General features: G+C 43.4%; 1 protein-coding gene across 1 annotated transcript; it reads left to right on the forward strand.

Annotated features, from left to right (window-relative positions):
• Window positions 1-22,330: 22,330 nt before the first annotated feature.
• On the forward strand, window positions 22,331-24,571 carry LOC115128206 (protein S100-A1-like). The gene is made up of 3 exons (XM_029657854.2): window positions 22,331-22,420; window positions 23,705-23,855; window positions 24,313-24,571. The coding sequence occupies exons 2-3, from the start codon at window positions 23,715-23,717 to the stop codon at window positions 24,469-24,471; spliced, it is 300 nt and encodes a 99-aa protein (XP_029513714.1). The 5' UTR covers window positions 22,331-22,420; window positions 23,705-23,714; the 3' UTR covers window positions 24,472-24,571.
• Window positions 24,572-27,552: the final 2,981 nt, after the last annotated feature.

Below are 27,552 nucleotides of genomic sequence, written 5' to 3' on the forward strand. Positions count from 1 at the left end.
TATAGTGACGAAGCAAAAACATTTGTTTTTTTGGTTGCAAAAACTAAAATAAAAATGAATTATCACATTTACATCGGTATTCAGACCCTTTACTCAGTACTTTGTTGAACCTTTGCAGGGAGTACAGCCTCAAATCGTCTTGGTTATGAAGCTACAATCTTGGCACACCTGATTTGGGGAGTTTCTCCCATTCTTCACTGCAGATCCTCTCAAGTTCTGTTATGCTGGATGGGGAGCCTCCATGCATAGTCTGGGCTCTGGCTGGGTCACTCATGGACATTCAAAGACTTGTGCCGAAGCCACTCCTGCATTGTCTTGGCTGTGTGCTTAGGGTCGTTGTCCTGTTGGAAGGTGAACTTTCGCCCCAGTCTGATGTCCCAAGTGCTCTGGAGCAGGTTTTCATCAATGATCTCTCTGTACTTTGCTCCATTCATATTTCCCTCCATCCTGACTAGTCCCCCAGTCACTGCCGCTGAAAAACATCCCTACAGCATGATGCTGCCACCACCATGCTTTATCATAGGGATGGTGCCAGGTTTCCTCCAGACGTGACGCTTGGCATTCAGGTCAATGTGTCCAATCTTTGTTTCAGGAGAACAGAGGATCTTGTTTCTCATGGTCTGAAAGTCCTTTCGGTGCCTTTTGGCAAACTCTAAGTGGGCTGTCGTGCCTTTTACTAATAAGTGGCTGACGTCTGGCCACTCTATCATAAAGGCTTGATTGGTGGGGTGCTGCAAAGGTGGTTGTCCTTCTGGAAGGTTCTCCCATCTCCAAAGAGGAACTCTGGAGCTCTGTCAGAGTGACCATTGTGTTCTTGGTCACCTCCCTGACCAAGGCCCTTCTCCCCCGATTGCTCAATTTGGCCGGGAGGCCAGCTATAGGAAGAGTCTTCGTGGTTCTAAACTTCTTCCATTTCAGAATGATGGAGGCCACTGTGTTCTTGGGGACCTTCAATGCTGCAGAAATTGTTTGGTACCTTCCCCCAGATCTGTGCCTCGACACAATCCTGTCTCGGAGCTCTACGGACAATCCCTTCGACCTCATGGCTTGGTCGTTGCTCTGACATACACTGTCAACTATGGGACCTTATATGGACAGTTGTGTGCCTTTCCAAATCATGTCCAATCAATGTAATTTACCCCAGGTGGCTTCAACTAAGTTGTAGAAACACCTCAAGGATGATCAATGGAAACAGGATGCACCTGAGCTCAATTTCGAGTCTCATAGCAAAGGGGTCTGAATACTTGAGTAACATTTTATAAAAACCTGTTTACACTTTGTCATTATGGGGTTATTGTGTGTAGATTGATGAGGGATTTTTTTTAAATCCATTTTAAAATAGGTCTGTTATATAACAAAATGTGGAAAAAGTCAAAGGGTCTGAATACTTTCCAAATGCACTGTATATAAACACTTGATTGCTGATGTTATGTGGTGGCCATTGAGAGGCTCTGAATATTGGTACTCCATAGAAGGACCAGTCCTCCATAGGAATGAATGGAATTCTACTGTACTGTGTATACACTCGCCTTATTAGATACACTCATCTAGTACCCATTTTGTCTCCAGAACATCCTGAATTCTTCAGGGCATTCTACAGGGCATCCACAGGGATGTTGGTCCATGCTGACACGATTGCATCAAGCAGTTGCTGCAGATTGGACAGCGGTATATTCATGCTGCGTACAGCCCGTTCCATGTCATCCCAAAGATGCTCTATTGGGCTGAGGTCTGGGGACTGCGCAGGCAACTTAAGTAAACTGAACTCGCTATGATGTTCCAGGCAATGTTTTTCCACTCCTCAATTGTCGATCAGACAAAAAACTTAGCAGTATAACAGTGGTGTGCAGAACGGCATATCAGAACGCACAACTCGTCAATCTTTGTCATCGATGGGCTATTGCAGCCAAAGACCACACTGGGCTCCACTCCTATCAGCTAAAAACAAGAAGAAGCGTGAAACCCGGTATGGTGTGAAACCCGGTATGATAGTCTTTTTATTTATTTATTTCACCTTTATTTAACCAGGTAGGCTAGTTGAGAACAAGTTCTCATTTGCAACTGCGACCTGGCCAAGATAAAGCATAGTAATTCGACACATACAACAACACAGAGTTACACATGGAATAAACAAAACATTGTCAATAATACAGTAGAACAAAAGAAAACAAAAAGTCTATATACAGTGAGTGCAAATGAGGTAAGATAAGGGAGTTAAGGCAATAAATAGGCCATGGTGGCGAAGTAATTACAATATAGCAATTAAACACTGGAATGGTAGATGTGCAGAAGATGAATGTGCAAGTAGAGATACTGTGGTGCAAAGGAGCAAGATAAATAAATAAATACTGTATGGGTATGAGGTAGGTAGATAGATGGGCTATGTACAGGTGCAGTGATCTGTGAGCTGCTCTGACAGTTGGTGCTTAAAGCTAGTGAGGGAGATATATGAGTCTCCAGCTTCAGAGATTTTTGCAGTTCTTTCCAGTCATTGGCAGCAGAGAACTGGAAGGAAAGACGACCAAAGGAGGAATTGGCTTTGGGGGTGACTAGTGAGATATACCTGCTGGAGCGCGTGCTACGAGTGGGTGCTGCTATGGTGACCAGTGAGCTGAGGTAAGGTGGGGCTTTACCTAGCAGAGATTTGTAGATAACCTGTAGCCAGTGGGTTTGGCGATTTATATGAAGCGAGGACCAACCAACGAGAGCGAACAGGTCGCAATGGCGGGTAGTGTATGGGGCTTTGGTGACAAAACGGATGGCACTGTGATAGACTGCATCCAGTTTGTTGAGTAGAGTGTTGGAGGCTATTTTATAGATGACATCACCGATGTGGTGATTGACAGAGTCAAAAGCCTTGGCCAGGTCGATGAATACGGCTGCACAGTAATTTCTCTTATCGATGGCGGTTATGTCATTGAGCGTGGCTGAGGTGCACCCATGACCAGCTCTGAAACCAGATTGCATAGCGGAGAAGGTACGGTGGGATTCGAAATGGTCTATAATCTGTTTGTAAACTTTGCTTTCGAAGACCTTAGAAATACAGGGTAGGATAGATATAAGTCTGTAGCAGTTTGGGTCTAGAGTGTCACCCCCCTTGAAGAGGGGGATGACCGCGGCAGCTTTCCTGGCAGTTGACCAGGTTAGGGGTAGCCAGGTGGAAAGCATGGCCAGCCGTAGAGAAATGCTTATTGAAATTCTCAATTATAGTGGATTTATTGGTGGTGACAGTGTTTCCTAGCCTCAGAGCAGTGGGCAGCTGGGAGGAGGTGCTCTTATTCTCCATGGACTTTACAGTGTCCCAGAACCTTTTTGAGTTAGTACTACAGGATGGAAATTTCTGTTTGAAAAAGCTAGCCTTAGCTTACCTAACTGCCTGTGTATATTTGCTCCTAACTTCCCTGAAAAGTTGCAAATCACGGGGGCTATTCGATGCTAATGCAGAACGCCACAGGATGTTTTTGTGCTGGTCAAGGGCAGACAGGTCTAGAGTAAACCTAGGACTATATCTATTCCTAGTTCTACATTTCTTGAACGGGGCATGCTTATTTAAGATGGTGAGGAAGGCACTTTTAAAGAATAGCCAGGCATCATTCCAGGATACCCCGGCCAGGTCAATTAGAAAGGCCTGCTCGCAGAAGTGTTTTAAGGAGCATTTGACAGTGATGAGTGGAGGCCGTTTGACCGTTGACCCATTACGGATGCAGGCAATGAGGCAGTGATCTTGATCTTGATTGAAAACAGCAGAGGTGTATTTGGAGGGTGAGTTAGTTAGGATGACATCTATGAGGGTGCCCGTGTTTATGGATGTGGAGTGTACCTGGTTGGTTCATTGATCATTTGTGTGAGATTGAGGGATTGTAGGATGTCCGGGGTGTTAAGCATGTCCCACTTTAGGTCACCTAGTAGCACAAGCTCAGAAGATAGATGGGGGGCAATCAATTCACATATGGTATCAAGGGCACAACTGGGGGCAGAGGGAGGTCTATAGCAAGTGGCAACTTGTTTCTGGAAAGGTGAATTTTTAGAAGTAGAAGCTCGAAATGTTTGGGTACAGACTTGGATAGGAGTACAGAACTCTGCAGGCTATCTTTGCAGTAGATTGCAACACCGCCCCCCGTTGGCAGTTCTATTTTGATGGAAAATGCTATAGTTAGCGATGGAGATTTCAAGGTTTTTGGTGGTTTTCCTAAGCCAGGATTCAGACATGACTAAGACATCCGGGTTGGCAGAGTGTGCTAATGCTGTGAGTAAAACAAACTTAGGGAGTAGGCTTCTAATATTAACATGCATGAAACCAAGGCTTTTATGGTTACAGAAGTCAACAAATGAGAGCACCTGGGGAGTGGGAGTGGAGCTAGGCACTGCAGGACCTGGATTAACCTCTACATCACCAGAAGAACAGAAGAGAAGTAGGATAAGGGTACGGCTAAATGCTATACGAACTGGCCGTCTAGCACGTTCGGAACAGAGAGTAAAGGGAGCAGGTTTCTGGGCACGATATCATAGATTAAAGGCATAGTGTACAGACAAAGGTAAGGTAGAATGTGACATTGGAGGTAAACCTAGGCATTGAGTAATGATGAGAGAGGTATAGTCTCTAGAGATGTTTAAACCAGGTGATGTCATCGCATATGTAGGAGGTGGAACAACATGGGTGGTAAAGGCATATTGAGCAGGGCTAGAGGCTCTACAGTGAAATAAGACAGTAATCACTAACCAGGACAGTAATGGACGAGGCATATTGATATTAGAGAGAGGCATGCATAGCCAAGTGAACATATGGGTCCAGTGAGTGGTTGGGCTGACTGGGAACACGGCGATTCAGACAGTTAGCAGGCCGATGCTAAGATGCTAACAGTTAGTAGGCCGGGGCTAAACAAGCTAGCAGTTAGCAGACCGGGTTAGCAAGCATGCAGTTAGCGGGGGCTAGCAGTTAGCAGACCGGGGCAGGCAAGTTAGCAGTTAGTAGACAAGGGCTAGCAAGTTAGCCTTTGGGGGATGTCGCGATGGGGGTAAGTCTGTTTTTGCCTCTTCGTGCGGTGACGCCGATAGACCAGTTGTGGAATTAGTAGGGTTCCAAGTTGCTCTAGGTAGCTAGCAGGCCTAGCAGGTTAGCAGAATGAGCCTTCAGCGGGCGTCGCACCTGAGGGGCCTGTTGGAATCCTCGGGCAGATTATGTCAGTATTTCAGTCGTAGAGGATCGGTGGGGTTCCGTGCCCCGTACCGGCAGTAGAAGGGGTCCGGATATTGTAGCCCAGGAGTGAGCTGGGAGATGGTTCTAGCATGGGCTAGCCCCAGGCTAGATGGTGCTAGCTCCGGGACAGAAATGTTAGCCAGGAGTAGACAACCCTGGTTGCGGTTAGCTAGCTGTAATGATCCAGATGAAAAGGTTCAGAGTTTGTGATAGGAATTCAGGGATATGGAGAGAAAAATAGGTCCGGTATGCTCTGGTTTGAAACGAGTTGTACGAACTGGTGAGAGCTTTCCGAGCTAAAGGTTAGCTGATGTGTAACGATCTGAGTGTAGTGGGTGAGGAGTCAAGCGCAGGAAGCAGAGAGTTCAGGTGAGTGCCATTTTAATGCACCGACAAACGGCGAACATAAGCCAACCCACACGAACACACACGGCGTAATGAACAAACAGGAGGACTAAACGGTCCTGGGAAAACCCACAAAATGGGAAACACAAAAACCCATAGACGTGCACACAAGTACACTAAAACAGATGGTCACAATAATTAATCCCGCACAAGGAACTCTGCGGGCCGGCTGACTAATAAAGCCTACTACCTAATTCAAAACAGGTGCACTCAATCAACACATAAGGAGGGGGAGGAAATAATCAGTAGTAGCTAGTAGGCCGGCGACGACGACCGCCGAGCGCCACCCGAACGGGAAGGGGAGTGTCCTTCGGTCGGAGTCGTGACATGATGACTGCTAGCAGTGGTTAGCTGACTGATAGCTGGTAGCTAGTTAGCTAGCTAGCTTCAGTTGAGGTATTCCAGTTCGGAGGTAAATAGAAATACAGGTTGCAGGAGAGTATTTTGAAGTTGAGGTTTAGGAAAAATATTAAAATGAACGCGAAGAAAAAGATATATACACATGGGACGAGACAAGACAAAGACAAAGACGTCTGACTGCTACGCCATCTTGGATAATACCTGCATTAGCCCATGAAAAACATTTAAAAAACTGATTCAAGATGATCTCAAAGGAATTCAAAACATTCTTTGTCCTCATGTTTTTAAGGACCGTCTGCCTTCATAATGTAACAACAACTGCTTATTGAGAGGATAGTAAATGGTTGAAGTTATGTAAGTTCATTGAAAGCCTATTTTCTATTACACTGTCAGTGGCATTTCTTTGCCTTGCAGTAAATACTTGCATGCCAGATCAGGCTCACTGAAGTTGATTATTTCTGGTTAATTAGTGGTGTCATTATACAGCCTCTCTCTAACCTCCCCCCCACACATGCTGTACTACAGTGGGGCTTATGCCAACACCCTGGGTGGCAAAATACACATCTGCAGACTAAACCCCTTTCTCAGTTGAAACTGAATTTAAAACAGGAATTTCTAAATCAAATCAGATCAATTGTTATTTTGTCACATGCTTCATAAACAACAAGGGTATACTAAGTGAAATGCTTACTTTTGGCCAATGGATGAAGAGAGTATGTGTTTATACAGTTCTTTATACAACAGTATAAATATGTACTCTTCTAAGTCACTTGGCTAAGTCACCAAGAGTTCTCATCCATAATTATCATGGCCGCCCCAAACCAACACCACTCTGGCATTCAACAAATTGTATGGGGCCATTAACAAACAAGAAATCGCTCACCCAGAGGCAGCGTTTCTGGTGGGCAGAGACTTTAACTCAGGGAGACATAAAACCGATCTACCTCACTTCTACCAACTGTTTACAAACAAAAGCTCAAACAGGAAGTATCAGTGATGCGTTCAATACGCAAGTGGTCGGATGAAGCAGACGCAAGGCTATGTGACTGTTTTGCTAGTAAAGACTGGGATATGTTCCAGCATTCATCCAATAGCATTGAGGAGTTTACCCCAGCAGTCACAGGCTTCATCAATAAGTGCATAGATAATGTCATCTTCACAGTGCCTATAAGAACGTATCCAAACCAAAAAACATGTATTACAGGCAATATCCGCCCAGGCTTAAGGTTAGAGCTATTGCTTACAATGAACAGGACACTGACGCATACAAGAAAGCTCGCTACGACTTCCAGCGAGACATCAAACATGCAAAAAGACCATATACATTACCAGTCAAAAGTTTGAACACACCTACTCATTCAAGGGTTTTTCTTGATTTGTACTATTTTCTACATTGTAGAATAGTAGTGAAGACATCAAAACAATGAAATAACACATATGGAATCATGTAGTAACCAAAAAAGTGTTAAAAATAGCTCAATATATTTTATATTTGAGATTCTTCAATGTAGCAACCCTTTACCTTGATTACAGCTTTGCACACTCTTGGCATTCTCTCAACCAGCTTCATGGAATGCATTTCAATTAACAGGTGTGCCTTATTCAAAGTTAATTAATTTGTGGAATTTCTTTCCTCGTTTTGAGGAAATCATTTCTTTGAGTCAATCAGTTGTGACAAGGTAGGGGTGGTATACAGAAGATAGCCCTATTTGGTAAAATACCAAGTCCATATGTGATCAACCGGCTCAAATCAGTCTTATGTAGCAACATTTGAAATTGTGTTTTTTACATTGAATAAAAGTAGAGACTCAGAACTACAAAATGGTATATCATACATGTACACTGCAATTGTGAGGAACAATGGGAAAGTAATTCTGCTTCGAAAGTTGATAAACTTGTAAACACTTTTGAGAAAATGGCTTCTGAATATTTTGGTACCTACTGGAGAGCTCTGTCACGTATCCCACTGGAACTGTGTCATTACGCACACCTGGTCCCCATTCCCCATGTGTGGTATCATTGTGCGATTGTGTATTTATTCAAGGTACTCCTCGCCCTTTTGTTTGGGTCTCAACCCTGTGTTTTGTATACGTGTTTGTTTGGTCTTCATCCCCGTGCCTTTACATGGCACGCAGGGTTACGCTGGGTAAAGAAACAAAAAAAACTATTATGCATTCCTGCGCCTGTCTCCCGATCCCATCATACCAACGTGACAGAATAATTTACCATTAAGGGAGACAGCGGGAAGGGCCCGTCCGACGAAGCTGCGACTGGTCTGTCCGGTGCCTGCCGCAACTTCTGCAGCTGCAACTGGGCCGTCCGATGTTGCCACAACTGGTCCGTCTGACGACGCAACGTCAGCCGCTGAAACTGGCCCGTCCGACAGGGCCACAACCGGTGTGTCCGATGCTGCTGCAATTGGTCTGTCCGACACCACTGCAACTGGTCCGTCCGACGCCGCCGCAACTTCGGCAACTGCATAGGGTCCTGATTGACCCGCACTGTGTTTGTCCTCGGGGCCAGTGTCGTTGCGCTGCTGGTGCCCATTCTCCCCAGCCATTGCTTTCCACCAGCACCATCCTCCAGTTTAGTGGTTCCCAAACTTTTTATAGTCCCGTACCCCTTCAAATACTCAACCTCCAGCTGCGTACCCCCTCTAGCACCAGGGTCAGCGAACTCTCAAATGTTGTTTTTTTGCCATCATTGTAAGCCTGCCACACACACACTATATGATACATTTATTAAACATAAGGATGAGTGTTTTTGTCACAAACCGGCTCATGGGAAGTGACAAAGAGCTCTTATAGGACCAGGGCACAAATAATAATAATTAATAATTTTGCTCTTTGTTTAACCATCTTACATAGAAAACCTTATTTGTTAATAAAATAAATGATGAATAACTCACCACAGGTTAATGAGAAGAGTGTGCTTGAAAGGATGCCCATAACTCTGCAATGTTGGGTTGTATTAGAGAGAGTCTCAGTCTTAAATCATTTTCCACACACAGTCTGTGCCTGTATTTAGTTTTCATGCTAGTGAGGGCCGAGAATCCACTCTCACATAGGTACATGGTTGCAAAGGGCCTCAGTGTCTTAACAGCACGATTTGCCAAGGCAGGATATTCTGAGCGCAGCCCAATCCAGAAATCTGGCAGTGGCTTCTGATTTAAATTCAATTTTCACAGAACCGCTTGTTGCAATTTCGATGAGGCTCACTTGTTCAGATATTGGTAAGTGGACTGGAGGCAGGGCAAGAACGGGATAACTTATCCAGTTGTTACAATGGTGGAAAGACCTGTGTGTTGTCCTTGTTAATGCAAACAGAGAAGAGCTCCAACTTCTTAATCATAGCCTCAATTTTGTCCCGCACACTGAATATAGTTGCGGAGAGTCCCTGTAATCCTAGATTCAGATCATTCTGGCGAGAAAAAACATCACCCAGATAGGCCAGTCGTGTGAGAAACTCGTCAACATGTAAGCGGTCAGTCAAGTGAAAATGATGTTCAGTAAAGAAAACTTTAAGCTCGTCTCTCAATTTTTTAAAAACGTGTCAATACTTTGCCCCTTGATAGCCAATGCACTTCTGTATGTTGTCAAAGCGTTACATGGTCGCTGCCCATATCATTGCATAGTGCAGAAAATACACGAGAGTTCAGGGGCCTTGCTTTAACAAAGTTAACCATTTTCACTGTAGTGTCCAAAACATCTTTCAAGCTGTCAGGCATTCCCTTGGCAGCAAGAGCCTCTCGGTGGATGCTGCAGTGTACCCAAGTGGCGTCGGGAGCAACTGCTTGCGCGCGTGTTATCTCTCCACTATGTCTCCCTGTCATGGCCTTTGCGCCATCAGTACAGATACCAACATGAGCAGCAGCTACGTTTGGCTACATACGGACCGTTAGTGGAATTCCAAACTAGAAGTTCAAATAATAACACACAGCCTGGCTACACGTACCTCTGGAAAATACAGAAATAATGTGAGATCAATAAAAGTAGTGGCAATCATGTTGGAGGTCAATTAAATAATCAAAATGTGTTGTTTATGCTTTACATACCAAGTGTTGTATTCCTTATAGAGACGTCACACTGCTGCTTTTGTCACATGGGATGGAAGCAGCTTTCCACCAAAGTGTTTGTGTCCTGGGTGGCGTCCTCATAATACTATTGCATTATCCTCTGCGTAGTTGTTGATGAAGTTCACCACTCGCTGCAAGTCCTCATTCTTCAGGTGTAACCTGTGCTTTTTTGGGCCAACTCACTTTTTGATGGGAGGCATTAGACCATTCTCCTTGTATGACTGGTGGAGGAGAGTCAGACGTGTTCTACTGATGCGGAAAGACAAATTCCAGATGCAAATATTTTGCCATTATTTTACAATAGATAGCCGTAATCACCGTCAGACACACCTGGCTAACTTGATAGGTGGGTGGTCTTTTGCATGGGGGGGGGTGTAAGTTTCCTTTAACAACCTTGAGGCTGCGTGACTATCAGCAGCACTATCAACATCTCCATTACCCAGTATTTTTCCATCATGAAACAAAGGTTATCACATATATACAGTAATCATGGCATTGGTGTAGAAGAGAGAAGAGAAGAACATGGAGTGGTTATGACACTTTGAGGCAGCCAGTTTAGCAGCCTCATCTGCCATGGCGTTACCCATACTCACAAAATCTTTCCTCCCAGTGTGACCAGCAACCTTCACAATAGCCAAAGCAGAGGGCAGCATCATAGCCTCCAAGAGATCTAAAACCATAGTTACAGTGGGGCAAAAAAGTATTTAGTTAGCCACCAATTGTGCAAGTTCTATGATGAAAATTACAGGTCTCTCTCATCTTTTTAAGTGGGAGAACTTGCACAATTGGTGGCTGACTTTTTTGCCCCACTGTATATTTCGAATAGGATTTCCACAGGCAGGAGAAACTAACCCCTATTGCATAAGCAGAATCAGAGAAAAACGTAACCCTTTTCCCTTCTCCCATTTTACAGGCAGTGGTTAGTGCCAAAAGTTCAGCTTGTTGACCTGAGAAAGTATCTGGTAATGGTTGTTGTGTGTGAGTGGTTCTATCAATTGTCACAGTACCAAACCCTGCATGTTTCTTCCCTGTAGTTTGATCTATATATGCAGAACTGTCAACAAAAAGCTCTAAGTCAGCATCAGTCAGGGCAGTGTCAAAGAGGTAGGGCTGGTGCACCTAAGCAAGAACAGTGGGCTCCAGTGTCAATTAAGAATGGGATAGTTCTTCCATGTACCCGCAGTTTGATTATTGGGTCTTTTTCCCATCTTTGAATATGGACTGGGGACGATCATTCCTGATCGTCAGGAAAATAGGAACTGTTGGTGTTCTGATTTCTTTGTGGCCAGTGTCGTGGTAATTTCCTGTATTACTAAATAAGGAGAGTTTACAAACCACACACAACTCAGAGTTACATTTTAAACTTAATCTTTTAATAATATGAGCTTCACCATAGCCCTTTGACTCTCAGATCAATTCAGTGTCTATTTATGAATTCTGAGAGTGCTTACAAAAAGAATACTTCATCTTTTATAGCCTGTCTTCATCATAAGGGAGGTTTCTGAGTCAAAGGTGAACAAGGTGATTAGCTCACTAAAGAACTCTAAAGCCAAAGATGTGTTTGGGATGGACTCTACCTTTCTTAAAAACTACAAAGAGTCACTCATTGGCCCCATTACTAAGGTCACCAACACATCTATTGGTCTCGGTGTGTTTCCAAGGGTATGGAAGTCGGCCATAATAACGGCCATCTTTAAATCAGGCGACCCTGCTAACGTGAGTAACTACAGGCCCATTAGTATACTACCTGTGGTGTCAAAGGTTGTTGAAAAGTGTGTAGCAGAACAACTGATTGCCCACCTCAACAACAGCCCCTTCACATTACACTCCATGCAGTTTGGCTTCAGAGCGAAACACTCCACAGAAACGGCCAACTGCTTTCTTCTGGAAAATGTGAAGTCCAAGATGGACAAAGGGGGTGCTGTTGGGGCTGTGTTTCTGGACCTAAGGAAGGCTTTTGATACTGTTAACCATGAGATTCTCATCACAAAATTGTCCAAGTTCAACTTTTCCCCTGATGCCTTGAGATGGATGAAATCATACCTTGAAGGCAGAACTCAGTGTGTCAGAGTGAGCAATAATGTCATAAGGTGAAAGCACCAATTTGTAAGTCGCTCTGGATAAGAGCGTCTGCTAAATGACTTAAATGTAAATGTAAATGTAAATAAGCTGTCGCCCACTCGTAGCTATGATGTGGGCGTGCCCCAAGGGTCAATACTGGGGCCCCTCCTGTTCAGCCTGTACATTAATGATCTGCCTTCTGTCTGTACTGGGTCTGAAGTTCAAATGTATGCAGATGATACAGTGATATATGTGCATGCAAAGAGCAAACAACAAGCTGCACAAGAACTCACTACTGTAATGGTCCAGGTTACAAAGTGGCTCAGTGACTCGTGTTTGCATCTCAATGTGAAAAAAACTGTTTGCATGTTCTTCACAAAGAGGGCAACAGATGCTACTGAGCCAGATGTCTATGTGTCAGGGGAGAAGCTCCAGGTGGTATCCGATTTTAAGTACCTTGGCATCATACTTGATTCCAACCTCTCTTTTAAAAAGCATGTGAAAAAGGTAATTCAAATAACCAAATTCAATCTAGCTAATTTCCGATTTATAAGAAATTGTTTGACTACAGAGGTAGCAAAACTGTACTTCGAAACTATGATACTCCCCCACTTAACATACTGCTTGACTAGTTGGGCCCAAGCTTGCTGTACAACATTAAAACCTATTCAGTCTGTCTACAAACAGGCTCTCAAAGTGCTTGATAGGAAGCCCAATAGCCATCATCATTGTCACATCCTTAGAAAGCATGAGCTCTTGAGTTGGGAAAATCTTGTGCAATACACCGACGCATGTCTTGTATTCAAGATCCTTAATGGCCTGGCTCCCCCTCCACTCAATATTTTTGTTAAACAGAAAACCCAGACATATGGCAGCAGATCCACAAGGTCTGCCATGAGAGGTGACTGTATAGTTCCCTAAGGAAAAGCACCTTTAGTAAATCTGCATTCTCTGTGAGAGCTTCCCATGTCTGGAATACACTGCCATCAGACACACATAACTGCACCACATATCACACTTTCACAAAATGCTTGAAGACATGGCTAAAGGTCAATCAGATTTGTGAACATGGTCCCTAGCTGTGTGTTGCCGCTTTCCATGTTGTCTGTTGTCTGTAGCTTGTGAGGTGTGGAAACACTTTGTTGCTTTTATGAATTTTGTCTTGCTGCTTTTTGTTCTGTCTGTATGCTACGTCTTGCTTGTCCTATGTTGCTCTGTCTGTATGCTATGTCTTCTTGTCCTATGTTGCTATGTCTTGCTTGTTCTATGTTGCTATTGTCTATATTGTAATTGTTTTTAATAACCTGCCCAGGGACTGCGGTTGAAAATTAGCCGGCTGGCTAAAACCGGCACTTTTACTGAAACGTTGATTAATGTGCACTGTCCCTGTAAAAATAAAAAATAAACTCAAACTCAAACTCAAGATACACTCCTCTCAACTCATAATGACGAACCACAGATCTTAGGAACTTCACAAAGGGCATTTTACTTGAAAGAGGAGTATCCCATAGCCAGAAAGCATTAGCTATAAATTATCGTTCAGTTTGCTCTCTAAGACGAGGTTCTACTTCTCGTTCTTGGTACTTCCTATTACCAAAACATTACCTCATCCAATGGCATATATCAATTGTCAAGTCTAGATATTCCCATCTCCAATACAACCCACCCCTGGACAAGTTCCCTGAGGGGAGTGAGCCTCTAGGTCATATACTATGAAAGATAAGTTTATACATCAGAGGGGACATACACTGGTTCCAGACACTGCCATACTCCTCCCCCCAATGGGAAAAGGAGGGAGTGACTGGAGTACAGACATTGTGGAGCCCTTCACATGCTTTATCATATACACTCACATATGAAGACAATCCTGACCTCTCCCCTCTCTGGGCTCCAAGTGACTTTCCCACATAAGCATATTATGAAAGTAAATAAAACATCTTATTTATCAATGTTACCTAACTAATTCTGATTCAGCTACGACACCAGACACCTCCTCTTCCCGCTCTCTGTGGTTGATTTCCTCCGCGTCCTCCTTGGTGGCCAGGACCAGGCTGGTAACCTCCTTGTGCCTGCTGGGAAGGTCCTCCATAGGTTTGGGGTTGCTGCTGATATCCACCTTGTTGTCCACCTCCTCTGTGTCCTCCTCTGAAATTTCATCCCCCTCTTCGGTTCACTCCAGGTGTTGTAGCCCATCCTTGATATTGAGGATTTTGTGGACATTGGCTCTTCATGTGTCCAAATTGTCCACACCCCAGCATTGCATCGGTTGCATTCTGGGTGATGGTGGGCCCCATGGTTGTGGGTTCACATAGGTCTAAGGGGGAAATTGTACAGAAGACACTATGGGCTGTGGTTGTGATGCAGGTCCACTTGGGGGCACTGTAGGGACAGGAGTGTTCATTATCACCATGTCAGGCTCACCTCTTTTATTATTCTTCTCCAATTGAGCCAATTGGGCCTTTTTTACTGCACCATCAAGCCTCTGTTTTCTTGATTCCTCTGCTTGTTTATCTCAAAGCCAGTTCTGGCAGTGGTGTCTCATATAATCCTCGCGCTCCCAACCTGCCTTTCTATCCCAGCCCACGACATCCCTCAGTTGCGTCTGTACTTTTTCTGGGAGGTTGCGGCAGGCTCTGTCATAAAACATGTTCTCGGTGGCTTCAGAATGGTCATGGTGCTCTCCCAATTCCTCAAGCCATTTTTCAGGTTATCTATCCAATCTCTGAAATCTGAGTCGGGTCCAAATTTATAGTCAGATAGTCTACTCATTTACATTTACATTTACATTTATGTCATTTAGCAGTCCTCTTATCCAGGTGACTTGTCTGCAATGGTGCTTCACCTTAAGACATCAGTGGAACAGCCACTTTACAATAGTGCATCTAAATATTTTAAGGGGGTGAGAAGGATTACTTTATCCTATCCTAGGTATTCCTGAAAGAGGTGGGGTTTCAGGTGTCTCCGGAAGGTGGTGATTGACTCCGTGTCCTGGCGTCAAGGGAGTTTGTTCCACCATCCAGAGCAGCGAACAGTTTTGACTGGGCTGCTTTCGGAACTTCTTCCTCAGTGGTAGGGAGGCGAGCAGGCCAGAGGTGGATGAACTCAAAAGCCCTTGTTTGGGTGTAGGGCCTGATCAGAGCCTGGATACATTTGACCCCCCACCTTGTTTGTACCGTAGGGGAAGCACCATGGTCTTGTAGCGGATGCGCCATATCTTCAACTGGAAGCCAGTGGAGAGAGCGGAGGAGCGGGGGTGACGTGAGAGAACTTGGGAAGGTTGAACACCAGACGGGCTTTCTGGATGATTGTCTCTTCTAATCACAGGCATTCTTTCCAGCCAACAGCGAGTTGCAGTTCTCAGACGGGAGATTGACAAGTGCCTGGTTTAGGACCTGAATCGCATCCTGTAGTTCCTTAGGGTGATTCTGCTGATGTTGTAGAGCATGAACCTTAAGTCTTTCCACCGCCTTGATGTTAGTTGAGAACGACAGGGTGTTTTCCAGGATCATTCCAAACTTTGTTCTTCCATCAGGAGGTCAATGGCAGTTGTCAACGGTTTGCATGAGATCATTTTCTTACTGCCTGTCCTTCCCGGGAGGAAGAGCAGCTCCGTCTTGCCGAGGTTCAGCAGGTGGTGATCCGTCATCCACACTGATTTCTGCCAGACATGCAGAGATGCTTAACACCTGGTCATCAGAAGGGGAAAGGAGAAGATTAATTGTGTTATTTCGTCTGTTATGATGTCATAGCAATGATTCTAGACCATGTGAGGTTATGAAGAGCCAAGTGAAAAGAATAAGAGGGCCTTAAACAGACCCTGGTGGACGCCAGTGGTGAGGCGCGTGGTGAGGAACAGATTTCTCGACTGCCACCTGTATATAGGAGCGACCTGTCAGGTAGGAATCCTAATTACACCAGCTCCAACGCTCATCCTGGATGTGGCAGGACTGATGGTTCACAGTATCGATAGGCTCATCCTAGGTGTGGAGGAAGTGCAGAGAGAGTTAGCTTTAGCAGTGCAAGGGCCTGTGGCAGGAAGAGCAGACTCAGTTGAATGACTCAGTCTTGAATGTGGGATCAGGATTCTGCAGAGATAGCTCATCCAATGTGGCAGGAAGTGCAGAGAAAGAAAGAAAGAATGCCTCATGCCTCGCATGGTAGGGAACATATCTCTCAAGCAGTCCCATAGGTGTTGTCTGCACTGGCTTAACTCCAGCTCAGCGGGTTGAGCCATTAACCCGGGATAAAATTGCCTTCATATCTCCAAGACATAGGGTCTGGTGGCCGTGCCTTGTTTCAAATTCTCTTCTCCAGACTTTGGCTCCTTTCGACATTCTTGGTAGGGATTTAGCAGCAATTGCAATATCTCCAAAACACCAGGGCTTGTATTCAGCATACATTTGACCCCCCCCCGGACCTTGTTTGTACACTAGAGGGAAGATGCCCTTTGGGTCATCATTCAAACTTCTTGCGCCATATCCTCTACATTTTTCCACTTCCAGTTTCATTCTTTCCATTGTCTCTTCTATATCACCTTGCATTCTTTCCACTTCCGTGAGTTGTTCTCTTAGTTCGTCATATTGTCTCCGGTTTTCCTCAGAATCGTCATCCTATAGTTCCCTTAGTTGATTTCGGTGTTCGTGGACTTTACACCTTAAGTCTTTCCATTGATTTTCGAGAACACAGTATTATTTTACTCATTCCAAACTTTGTTCTTCCATCATAGGTCTGGCAGTTCTCACGGGTTTGCATGAGATCTTTTTCTTACTGCCTGTTTCCCAGTCCCTCTCGGGATCCCAGGGTCCAGTATATTTTTTAATTGCTTAACACTTTTTTGTTTATTACATCATTCCATTTGTGTTATTTCATAGTTATGATGTCTTCACTATTATTCTACACTGTAGAAAATAAGAAAAATAAAGAAAAACCTAGGTGTAGGTAGGTGTGTCCAAACTTTTGACTGGTACTGTATATAGGAGGAAGGTGGAATCCTATTACACCAGCTCCAACGCTCATCCTATGTGGCAGGACGTGCAGACGATAGCTCATCCTATGTGGCAGGAAGTGCAGACGATAGCTCATCCAATGTGGCAGGAAGTGCAGACGATAGCTCATCCAATGTGGCAGGAAGTGCAGACGATAGCTCATCCTATGTGGCAGGAAGTGCAGACGATAGCTCATCCTATGTGGCAGGACGTGCAGACAATAGCTCATCCTATGTGGCAGGAAGTGCAGACGATAGCTCATCCTATGTGGCAGGACGTGCAGACGATAGCTCATCCTATGTGGCAGGAAGTGCAGACGATAGCTCATCCTATGTGGCAGAACGTGCAGACGATAGCTCATCCAATGTGGCAGGAAGTGCAGACGGTAGCTCATCCAATGTGGCATGAAGTGCAGACGATAGCTCATCCTATGTGGCAGGAAGTGCAGACGATAGCTCATCCAATGTGGCAGGACGTGCAGACGATAGCTCATCCTATGTGGCAGGACGTGTAGACGATAGCTCATCCTATGTGGCAGGACGTGTAGAAGTGCAGACGATAGCTCATCCAATGTGGCAGGACGTGCAGACGATAGCTCATCCTATGTGGCAGGAAGTGCAGACGATAGCTCATCCTATGTGGCAGGAAGTGCAGACGATAGCTCATCCTATGTGGCAGGACGTGCAGACGATAGCTCATCCTATGTGCCAGGACGTGCAGACGATAGCTCATCCAATGTGGCAGGACGTGCAGACGTATAGCTCATCCTATGTGGCAGGAAGTGCAGACGATAGCTCATCCAATGTGGCAGGACGTGTCGACGATAGCTCATCCTATGTGGCAGGAAGTGCAGACGATAACTGATTACAAAGGGAAACCCAGCCATGAGTTGTCCTGCGATTATTGAAGTCCCAAAAGAGCTAAAAGCCTTTTATGGTCGCTTCGATGAATGTAACACTGTGCCTTCTGTGAAAGGCCTTGTTTTTCCGGATGACTGTGTGATTTGTCTCTCCGTGGCCAGTGTGAGCTAAACGGTTAAACAGGTTAACAATCACAGGGTCGCCGAGCGGAATACCTGGGCCTGGGTTCTCAAAGCATGCACAGACCAGCTTACAAGTGTCTTCACAGACATCTAAATCTATCCTTGTCCCAGTCTGTAGTCCCAACATATTTCAAGCTGACCACTTGTACCCAACAAGGTAACCTGCCTAAATGACTATCGCCCTGTAGCACTCACATCTGTAATTATGAAGTGCTTTGAAAGGCTGGTCATGACACCTATCAACACCATCTTTCCATCTTTCCAGACACCCTATACCCACTCCAATTTGTATACTGCCCCAACAGATCCACAGATAATGCAATCTTTCATTTCACTTCACACTTCCCTCTTTCACCTGGAAAAGGGTGGAAATATCTATGTGAGAATACTGTTCATAGACTACAGATCAGTGTTCAACACCATAGTCCCCTCCAAGCTCACCACCAAGCTAGGGACCCTGGGACTGAACCCCTCCCTCTGTAACTGGATCCTGGACTTCCTGACGGGCCTGCCCCAGGTGGTGAGGATAGGCAACAAGACCTCCGCCACGCTGATCCTCAACACGGGGGCGATGAGACAGCCTACAGGGAGAAGGTCAGAAACTTAGCAGGACCACAACCTCTCCCTCAATGTCAGGGTGGCAGGTAGCCTTGTGGTTAGAGCGTTGGGCCAGTAACCAAAAGGTTGCTAGATCAAATCCCCAAGCTGACAAGGTAAAAATCTGTCGTTATTCCCCTGAACAAGGCAGTTAACCCACTGTTCCTAGGCTGTCACTGTAAGTAATCATTTTTTCTTAACTGACTTGCCTAGTTAAATATATATTTTTAAAGTAAGACCAAGGAGCTGATCGTGGACTATAGGAGCGGGTAGAAAGCTTTCAGTTCCTTGGCCTCCACATCACTAAGGACCTAACATGGTCAACGCACGGCAGCGCCTCTTCTCTCTCAGGAGGCTGACAAGATTTGGCATGGGCACTCGGATCCTCAAAAAGCTCTACAGCTGCACCATTTGAGAGCATCTTGACTGGCTGTATCACCACTTGCTATGGCAAATACACCGCCCTTGACTGAAATTGAGGGTAGTGCGGACAGTCCAGTACATCACAGAGGCAGAGATCCCTACCATCCAGGACCTATATATCAGGCAGTGTTAGAGGAAGGCCCAAACAAATGTCAAATACTCCAGCCACCCAAGCCATAGACTGTTCACTCTGCTACCTTCTGGCAAACGGTACCGGAGCATCTGCTAAATAGTCAAGTAAGGGTATCTGAACTACAGTATCTGTAATGACTCTATCTTGAACTGACCCTACACACACTCACTAAACTATATATACAAACCATATACAAACTCACTCGCACACACTGCATTGACACGCCCACACAAAACCCACACACATTCACATGCACTACATACGCACACACATACATAACATACGCAGACTGACACAACACAAACACACATACACCTTACACACACACACACACACACACACACACAAACACACATACTTGCTGTTGCTGCTCTGTTCTTAATTTGACTGTTATTGTTATCCATCCTGATGTCTAGTCACTTTGCCCTGCCTTCTTGTACATATCTACCTGAAATACCTTGCACATTGATCTGGTACTGCTACTCCCTGTATGTAGCTCCATTCTTGTGTATTTTATTTTATTGCTTGTGTTACTATTTCTACTTCTAAACTCTGCATTGTTGGGAAGGGTTTGTATGCAAGCCTTTCACGGTAAAGTCTATACCAGTTGTATTCGGCGCATGTGACAAATATGCATGTGATTTGATGATTTTGTTATAAGTCATCTGAAGAGACAAAGAGACTAGTGTGACATGATAACCCTGAAAATATGCCATTACACAGTAAGTTAAACATTTTTTTTGCAAGGCTCAAAGTAATAGGACAATTATCACCTTTGTTCTCGTAGTATAAAAAGAAAGAAAGTCACATATTCTGTGTATGCTTCCAACAATTGGGTAAACCTAACAACCAACGTTTCGGCAACATAGTGCCTTCTTCAGGTTTTAGTATATCATCTTGGGTGTGGGCAGTTTGGTTTGGCTGTTTCTCTCAATGACCCTGTAGATATTCAAGTTCAAGATATTAGAGAACTTGTTTGGTTGTGCAGTTGAATTTACTATCATAGGAGTTATACAAATAGAGAACCCTCAAGCATGACAAGCAGCACAAATGATCTCTGTCTAAGGATAAGCCATGGGTAGTGGAGCACAATGAGGCTCAAAGAGACATTGAATGTCATATGTGAAGTTATACGCTGATGATGCGTTGGGAAATAAAGAACGGGGAAGAGCAGTGGTGTAAAGAACTGAAGTAAAAAAATACTTGAAACTACTTAAGTAGATTTGGTATCTGTACTATACATTGTTTTGACAACTTTTACTTTTACTTCACTGCATTCCTAAAGAAAATAATGTCGTTTTTACTCCAGAAAAGTACTCATTACATTTTGAATGCTTAGCAGGACAGGAAAATGGTTTAATTCACACACTTATCAAGAGAACATATCTGGTTATCCCTACTGCCTCTGATCTGGTGAACTCACTGAACACATGCTTAGTTTCTAAATTATGTCTAAGAGTTGGAGCTTGCCCCTGGCTATCAGTAAATTTTAAAAAACAACTAGAAAATATGGTTGTCTGCTTTGCTTAATGTAAGGAATTAGATATTATTTATACTTTATTTTTTCCTTTTGATACCTAAGTACATTTTAGCAATTACATTTACTTTTAGACTTTTACTCAAGTAGTATTTTACTGGGTGACTTCCACTTTTACTTGAGTCATTTTCTATTAAGATATGTTTTGCTTTTACTCAAGTATGACAACTGGGTCGTTTTTCCACCACTGGGAAAGAGTATAGATGATTGAGAGGGAAAGGGGTGTCGGCCAAAAATATATTTTTTAAATTATAAAGCTGGGTGTTGTTGCTAGGTGACCCTCCCTGGATGCCCATGTCTTTTTGCTCAGCAAATTATGTCATCCCTCTTCACAACGTATGCCCACACCACACACACACACAAATGCAAGCACGCACACACACAAAGGGCAGAGAAGCAGACCAGAGAACAAATGAAGGAATAGAATGGGAGAGACAAAGAGAACTCTGTCATTGCATCATCTTCCCCTCATTCAGTCCCAAACAACTACATGTAAAACTCTATTTAAAATCTTTCACTTATATTAAGAATTTCACTTTAAGCCTACACCTGTTGTTTACGATGCAAGTGAGGAATACAATTTCATTGGATTAGTACAGTACTCTACCGTTACAAGGTTATTCCACTAGAGGGCATAAAAACATGCCCATCCAAAAGTTTCAATGTTGCACAATAAAACTGCTGCCCCCCTCCATTAGGACCACTTTACATGGCGGTTGCAGAGACATGTTTTTGTTTTTCTGGCTATTTAACGACGCAGTCTTGATATGTGGTGCAGACAGATATACACCACTGCTTTCTCAATCGAAATGTACAGAAAACATCATAATAATTATTATATTGCTGAGAGCATAATTGGATTTACTGTAGCTTACTTATTGGAGCTGCTTTATTTTTAAAAACACCCAAATGCTATGTGCTATTCCATATAGTACACTACTTTTAACCATGTGAAAATTAATGCACAATATAGAGGATAGGGTGCCAATTGGGACACTCCTATAGGTCTGGCCTCTCACGTCATCACGACCACTCCCTGAGTGATACAAATCAGACAGGTAAAAGTCTCACTTACTACATGTCGTATCAGGGACGGTCACCATCATAAATTCTGGCTACAACTGCTGGGCTAATTATTAACACTCCGATCAACTGTAATGATAGTGCTTGCTCAAACAAGTTGTTTGTCATTACAATCGATTACAATCGATAAATTGATCATTTACAGTAGGCTATGTCTATTTTTCTTTACCTCACTCTCAAATGTCATTGTTTAGCCCACCTCGTTTATTCTGTGTATAAGTGGGATATTAATTAAATGCAGGGCTATTAATCATTTAGAGAGAAAAAAACATGTTGAGTTAGTCATTTTAATCGTTTTTTATTACACAGAGCAAAATATTAGCTTGACTATGTTTGATAGGTTTACCAAGGTAACCTACTGTCATAGTCTTACTGTCTTGCTCAATATCCACGGTATCATTACTTCCTTCACTGAAGGCAGCGCAGACAGGGCGTCGCCTGTCTATAAATTCTCAGGCGTGATATTTCTCAACTCTGCACAATTCAACCTCTTCTCAATCGCCAACTCAACACTCGTGAACGGTAAGAATTCAGCCTCTAACACGAATGTAAAAAGTTGATTCAAGCGAAATAGTTTTGTTAATCCTATCTGATCTCCTCCTTTCAACTCAGAAACTTGTATGCAGACTTTTGCATTCTTCGTCTTGTGCGATTGACTTTGAGGTGCAGTTTTCTATGGAGTGGGTGTCCATACTTTTCAACTGTAAATATAAAACTGAACATAAGTCACTTTTTACAGTCCAGACTTACCTTTTTATGTGTTCTGCATTGATTAAAGATTAAAGTAAAAATAATTCCACTTGTCAAAAGAGCAATAGAGCATGGTCAACATATATAATATAAATATGACACAGAAAAGCACTCATTACATTTATAATATAACAGATATATAACCTGTCATGTTTGCTTAACTATTATAGCATTATAATTGTGTGTGTTATAATTGTTTTGCCTAAAATATAGCGATTTTTAAATATTATTTAACTTTAAGGAAATTGACTGAAATAAATGTTTCCTTTCATTCAATTTCCAGTCAAGTCCCTATCTGCTGCTCTGACTCATTCTACCCATTTCCATGTGGCCCTAATGATAATAACCATCATGTAGAATTGTCTAATATTAACTCAGAGTCCAGAGAGACTACACCAGGGTGTGGCTCACTTTGAATGAATGGATTTAGAGCTGACTGTCGACATGTACACACACGTGTTTCCTCAGTGTTGGTGCAGCCTCTCTTTCTCTTCTCTAGTTTGTCTTTCCTTCTACCCAGTTTTGGACTACATTTTCCACACATTCAGTCATTTCTCTTATCTCATACTACATCATTTTTTACTGCCTCTCTTTTATAATCCATTTCTCTGTCTAATTCACTAAAACCAGGTCAAGTTAGGTCAAAGTATCTGTTTTCTTTGTGTATCTGACTGATACAGGATGTATGGGAATGTATTTGTATTCAACTTTTGTTGGTGGAAGTTTGCTAGAATACTCATCAGAGCATTTCTCATCGGAATAGGCAGGGCATATGGCACAGGGTACTGATTCCCTTCAACATGTTCTAATGCTCAAATACACACACACACACACACACACACACACACACACACACACACACACACACACACAGAGATTATGAAATTCACTCAGGAAATATAGTTCCTTTAGCCAACATCTATCTATTACTCTGAATCTGCTGTCATTCAAATGTAATCTCTCTTTCTCTCTCTCCGTCTCTCTCTTTCTCCGTCTCTCTCTGTCTCTCTCTCTCTCTCTCTCTCTCCGTCTCTCTCGCTGTGTGACCTCACTCAGACCTGCAGCCATGCCGTCAGAACTGGAACGTGCCATGGAGTCCATGATCACCGTGTTCCACAAGTACGCTGCTAAGGAGGGCAGTGGCAACACTTTGAGCCGCCGTGAGCTCAAGGACCTGATGGAGAACGAGCTCTCTGGCTTCCTCAAGGTGGCCATCTCTAATACTATCTCTACTACGGGATGCGTCCCAAATGGTACCTTATTCCCTATAGAGTGCACTACCCTATGGGCCCTGATCAAAAGTAGTGCACTATATAGGCACTAAGGTGCCATTTGGGATGCATAGTATATTATCTCTATTACTATCTACTACTAGCTGTAGTAGCACTCCGTGTTAGTTTGATACAGAAAACATGCACACTTTATGATTAGGAACAGGAGTTTTTCCTGATCACGTGAGGCAACCAGGAAAAACTTGGGCCCTAGTCGTAAAGGCTTGACTAGGGCCCAGAGTTTTCCCTGATTTAAGTCAGCGAAACAACTTGGCCCTACTTGTCATGTACTGTACCTGCCCAATAAAGAGTAACGACATTCACTATATTACTGTCAGTGAAATTACAGTATTAATATTTAGTATTATTCAAATGTCCCTGTCTTCCTTTCAGTCTCAGAAGGACCCAGCCACAGTAGACAAGATCATGAAGGATCTGGACTCTAATGGTGATGGAGAGGTGAACTTTGAGGAGTTTGTTTCTCTAGTTGTGGGCCTGTCCATCGCCTGTGAACAGTGCTACCAGATGCACAAGAAGAAGATGGGGAAGTGAGGGATGAAAAGAGGAGAGGAGGAATGGGGTGCTGAGTAGAGAAGGGTTCTAATTTTCACATTTGTAATTGTCACACTGTCCATTAAACACAAAGACCAAGGAGGTGTTGTCATTATTTTGTGTGTGTGTGTTTGTGCGTGTGTGTGTGTGTGCTAAGCAAGCGGCGTGAAGTCCTTTGTGTAAAGTACTTCACGCTACTTGTTTAGCACGTGTGTGTGTGAGAGACTGTGAGAGAGACTTTAAAACGTTGTTATGTGGTTTTATATGTGTTATAACCAATCTATCGGAGTTCTATCAGAGTAAAAGTATTGTATACGTGTGTTGATAACTGTCTTGAAGACCCCATATACCAGGGGTATTCAAATCTTACATTACGAGGTCTGCAGCCTGCTGGATTACTGTCATACCTGATAATTAAATGCACCTACCTGGTATCCCAGGCCTAAATGAGTCCTTTATTAAAGGAGAAAAAGTTAGAAAGAAATAAAGCAGATTGACATGTGTTGGGATGATTCCTATTCAGAGACAGCTGCCCTCAGAAGAATGTCAACAAGCACATACCATGTCATTTCACAGCTTTACCTGTGATTTCAGTCTTATACAAACAATATAAAGCAGACCTGGATTTGTCATAGAGGGCAGAGGGAACTATCTTGTGAGCCTGATAAAGATTCCCTTAGCACCACTGAGAGGAATGCTCAGAATGTTCTACAGTACAGTACACACCCTCAGTCCTCATGAACTTTGGTCAGACATCTATCTACATCTTATCTTTATGGTTCCAAATGGTATAACATTTTGACTGTGAAACACAGTACAGTTGAACAATTCTTGATTTGATTGTATATAACAGAGGCCATCAAAATTAACTAAGGGTGGTTGAATAAATAGAACACATACTGTATTGTCATATCATTATTTTCCCCACAAGGCCTTTCTCATTGTGTGTTATGGTCTGGTGCATGTTGGGTAACAAAAGCTGGGGCTGGGTAAGCTGTTATCTCTCTCTATCTCTCTCTGAGTGTACTTGGGCAGGGCCTACTCTGCAGCCAACCAATGTTATTGGCTACAAGGTCAACAGGGGAGTTGTTAGGTAATGACACATAGAAAGGTTTTGGAAACTTCCCACTATCATCTCATCACATAATTTCTACTCACTTTGTGCTATGTGCATTTTACAGAATACTGTACTGCTCTATAGTGCACTGTGTTAAATGAGACAACAAAAATACACAGACATTTGCATATTCTTACTTTTGACCCTATATTTAGTGCATTCATCTTAAAGGCCCACTGCAGTCAAAAATGTGATTTCACTGTGTTTACAAGCACATATCTAAGTCATAGTAAGTACATTTTTCCTCCATAAAGTAGCAAGTGCTAGCAGGAAAAAAGTCAAGTGCGAGTGTTAGTTCACGACAGGCAAGAGAGGGAGGGGTGCTGTAGGAGAGGGAGGGGTGCTGTAGGATTTTTTAAAGATACTCTTTGAAGGGGTAGAGTTTCAGATGTTTTCGGAAGATGGTGCTCCAGGACAGAGAAGAGCTTTGAGTGGGCTGAGCGGGAGCTGCCCTCCCGTAGGGACAACATCAAATACATTCCCAGTGAGCAAAACTGGTTGAAAAATACATATTTCCAACCAGTTCTGCTCTCTGGGGTGGAAGTCATTGATCATTGGTTTGAGAGTCATTCTCAGAAGAAGAATGGTCAGAGAATTTCAATTCCAAATATTTAGATAAAAGCCCTAAAAATAACAAATGTAGTTCCATTTACAATGCCGGTCTCAAAGTATGTCCATCTAATTATTTAAAAACAAGTACAAGGTTTGGCTTGCTCTGGACAAAGTTCCTCTTGTCTTCTGCATTCTGGGATCACTGTGATTAGTCCACAGTTCCATCGTTGACCACTAGATATCAGGAGAGTACAAATATTCCACTATTTTAACTCAGAGCTGGACAAAAAATGGTCAACAAGTCAAGCTATGCTTTGGCATCTCATGGTCATATTCATTAGGCACCAAACGGAAGAAACATGGAGGCACTACCGAAACTGGTGTCCAATGACTAACCCTAGTTTCTGTTTTCTGTTGCAAAACCTTTTGATACTTTATTGCCCTAATGAATACAACCCAGATCTACTTATTGTGTCAACCCTCACAGAAACACAGCAGAAAAAGAAACGTCCTCTCACTGTCAACTGCGTTTATTTTCAGCAAACTTAACATGTGTAAACATTTGTATGAACATAACAAGATTCAACAACTGAGACATAAAACTGAACAAGTTCCACAGACATGTGACTATCAGAAATGGAATAATGTGTACCTGAACAAAGGCGGGGTCAAAATCAAAAGTAACAGTCAGTATCTGGTGTGGCCACCAGCTGTATTAAGTACTGCAGTGCATCTCCTCCTCATGGACTGCACCAGATTTGGCAGTTCTTGCTGTGAGATGTTAGCCCACTCTTCCACCAAGGCACCTGCAAGTTCCCGGACATTTCTGGGGGGAATGGCCCTAGCCCTCACCCTCTGGTCCAACAGGTCCCAGACGTGCTCAATGGGATTGAGATCCGGGCTCTTCGCTGGCCATGGCAGAACACTGACATTTCTCTCTTGCAGGAAATCACGCACAGATAGAACAGTATGGCTGGTGGCATTGTCATGCATCTTCACAGACAATGATAATGTATTTGTGTCACCATGATGAGATATAGCATACACCTACATATTGTGACATTCTAAGGCCAAGGGGATATTCAATGGTTATCTTATAGATACTTAACATAGTTGAAATTCTGATCCTTACATGTGATCCTATTTTTTTGAAGGCTAATGCTAACTTGAAGACATATTGAATTAAGCTTGAATTAAGGACAAATTCCAATGAGCAGACAGGAAGAGAGGAATGTGGTCATTCAGCTCAACAACAATATAGCGCTTCTAACAAATGGATAAGGCGAGCAAGGACCAGGCCAAACACAAAAATATCCACACACAGACAAATACAGAAACTCAAGCAAGTACACAGAATGCATGTATTTATTTTATTTTACTAGGCAAGTCAGTTAAGAACAAATTCTTATTTT

The sequence above is a fragment of the Oncorhynchus nerka genome, linkage group LG4 (assembly GCF_034236695.1).
Source record: "Oncorhynchus nerka isolate Pitt River linkage group LG4, Oner_Uvic_2.0, whole genome shotgun sequence".
Taxonomy (NCBI): Eukaryota; Metazoa; Chordata; class Actinopteri; order Salmoniformes; family Salmonidae; genus Oncorhynchus; species Oncorhynchus nerka.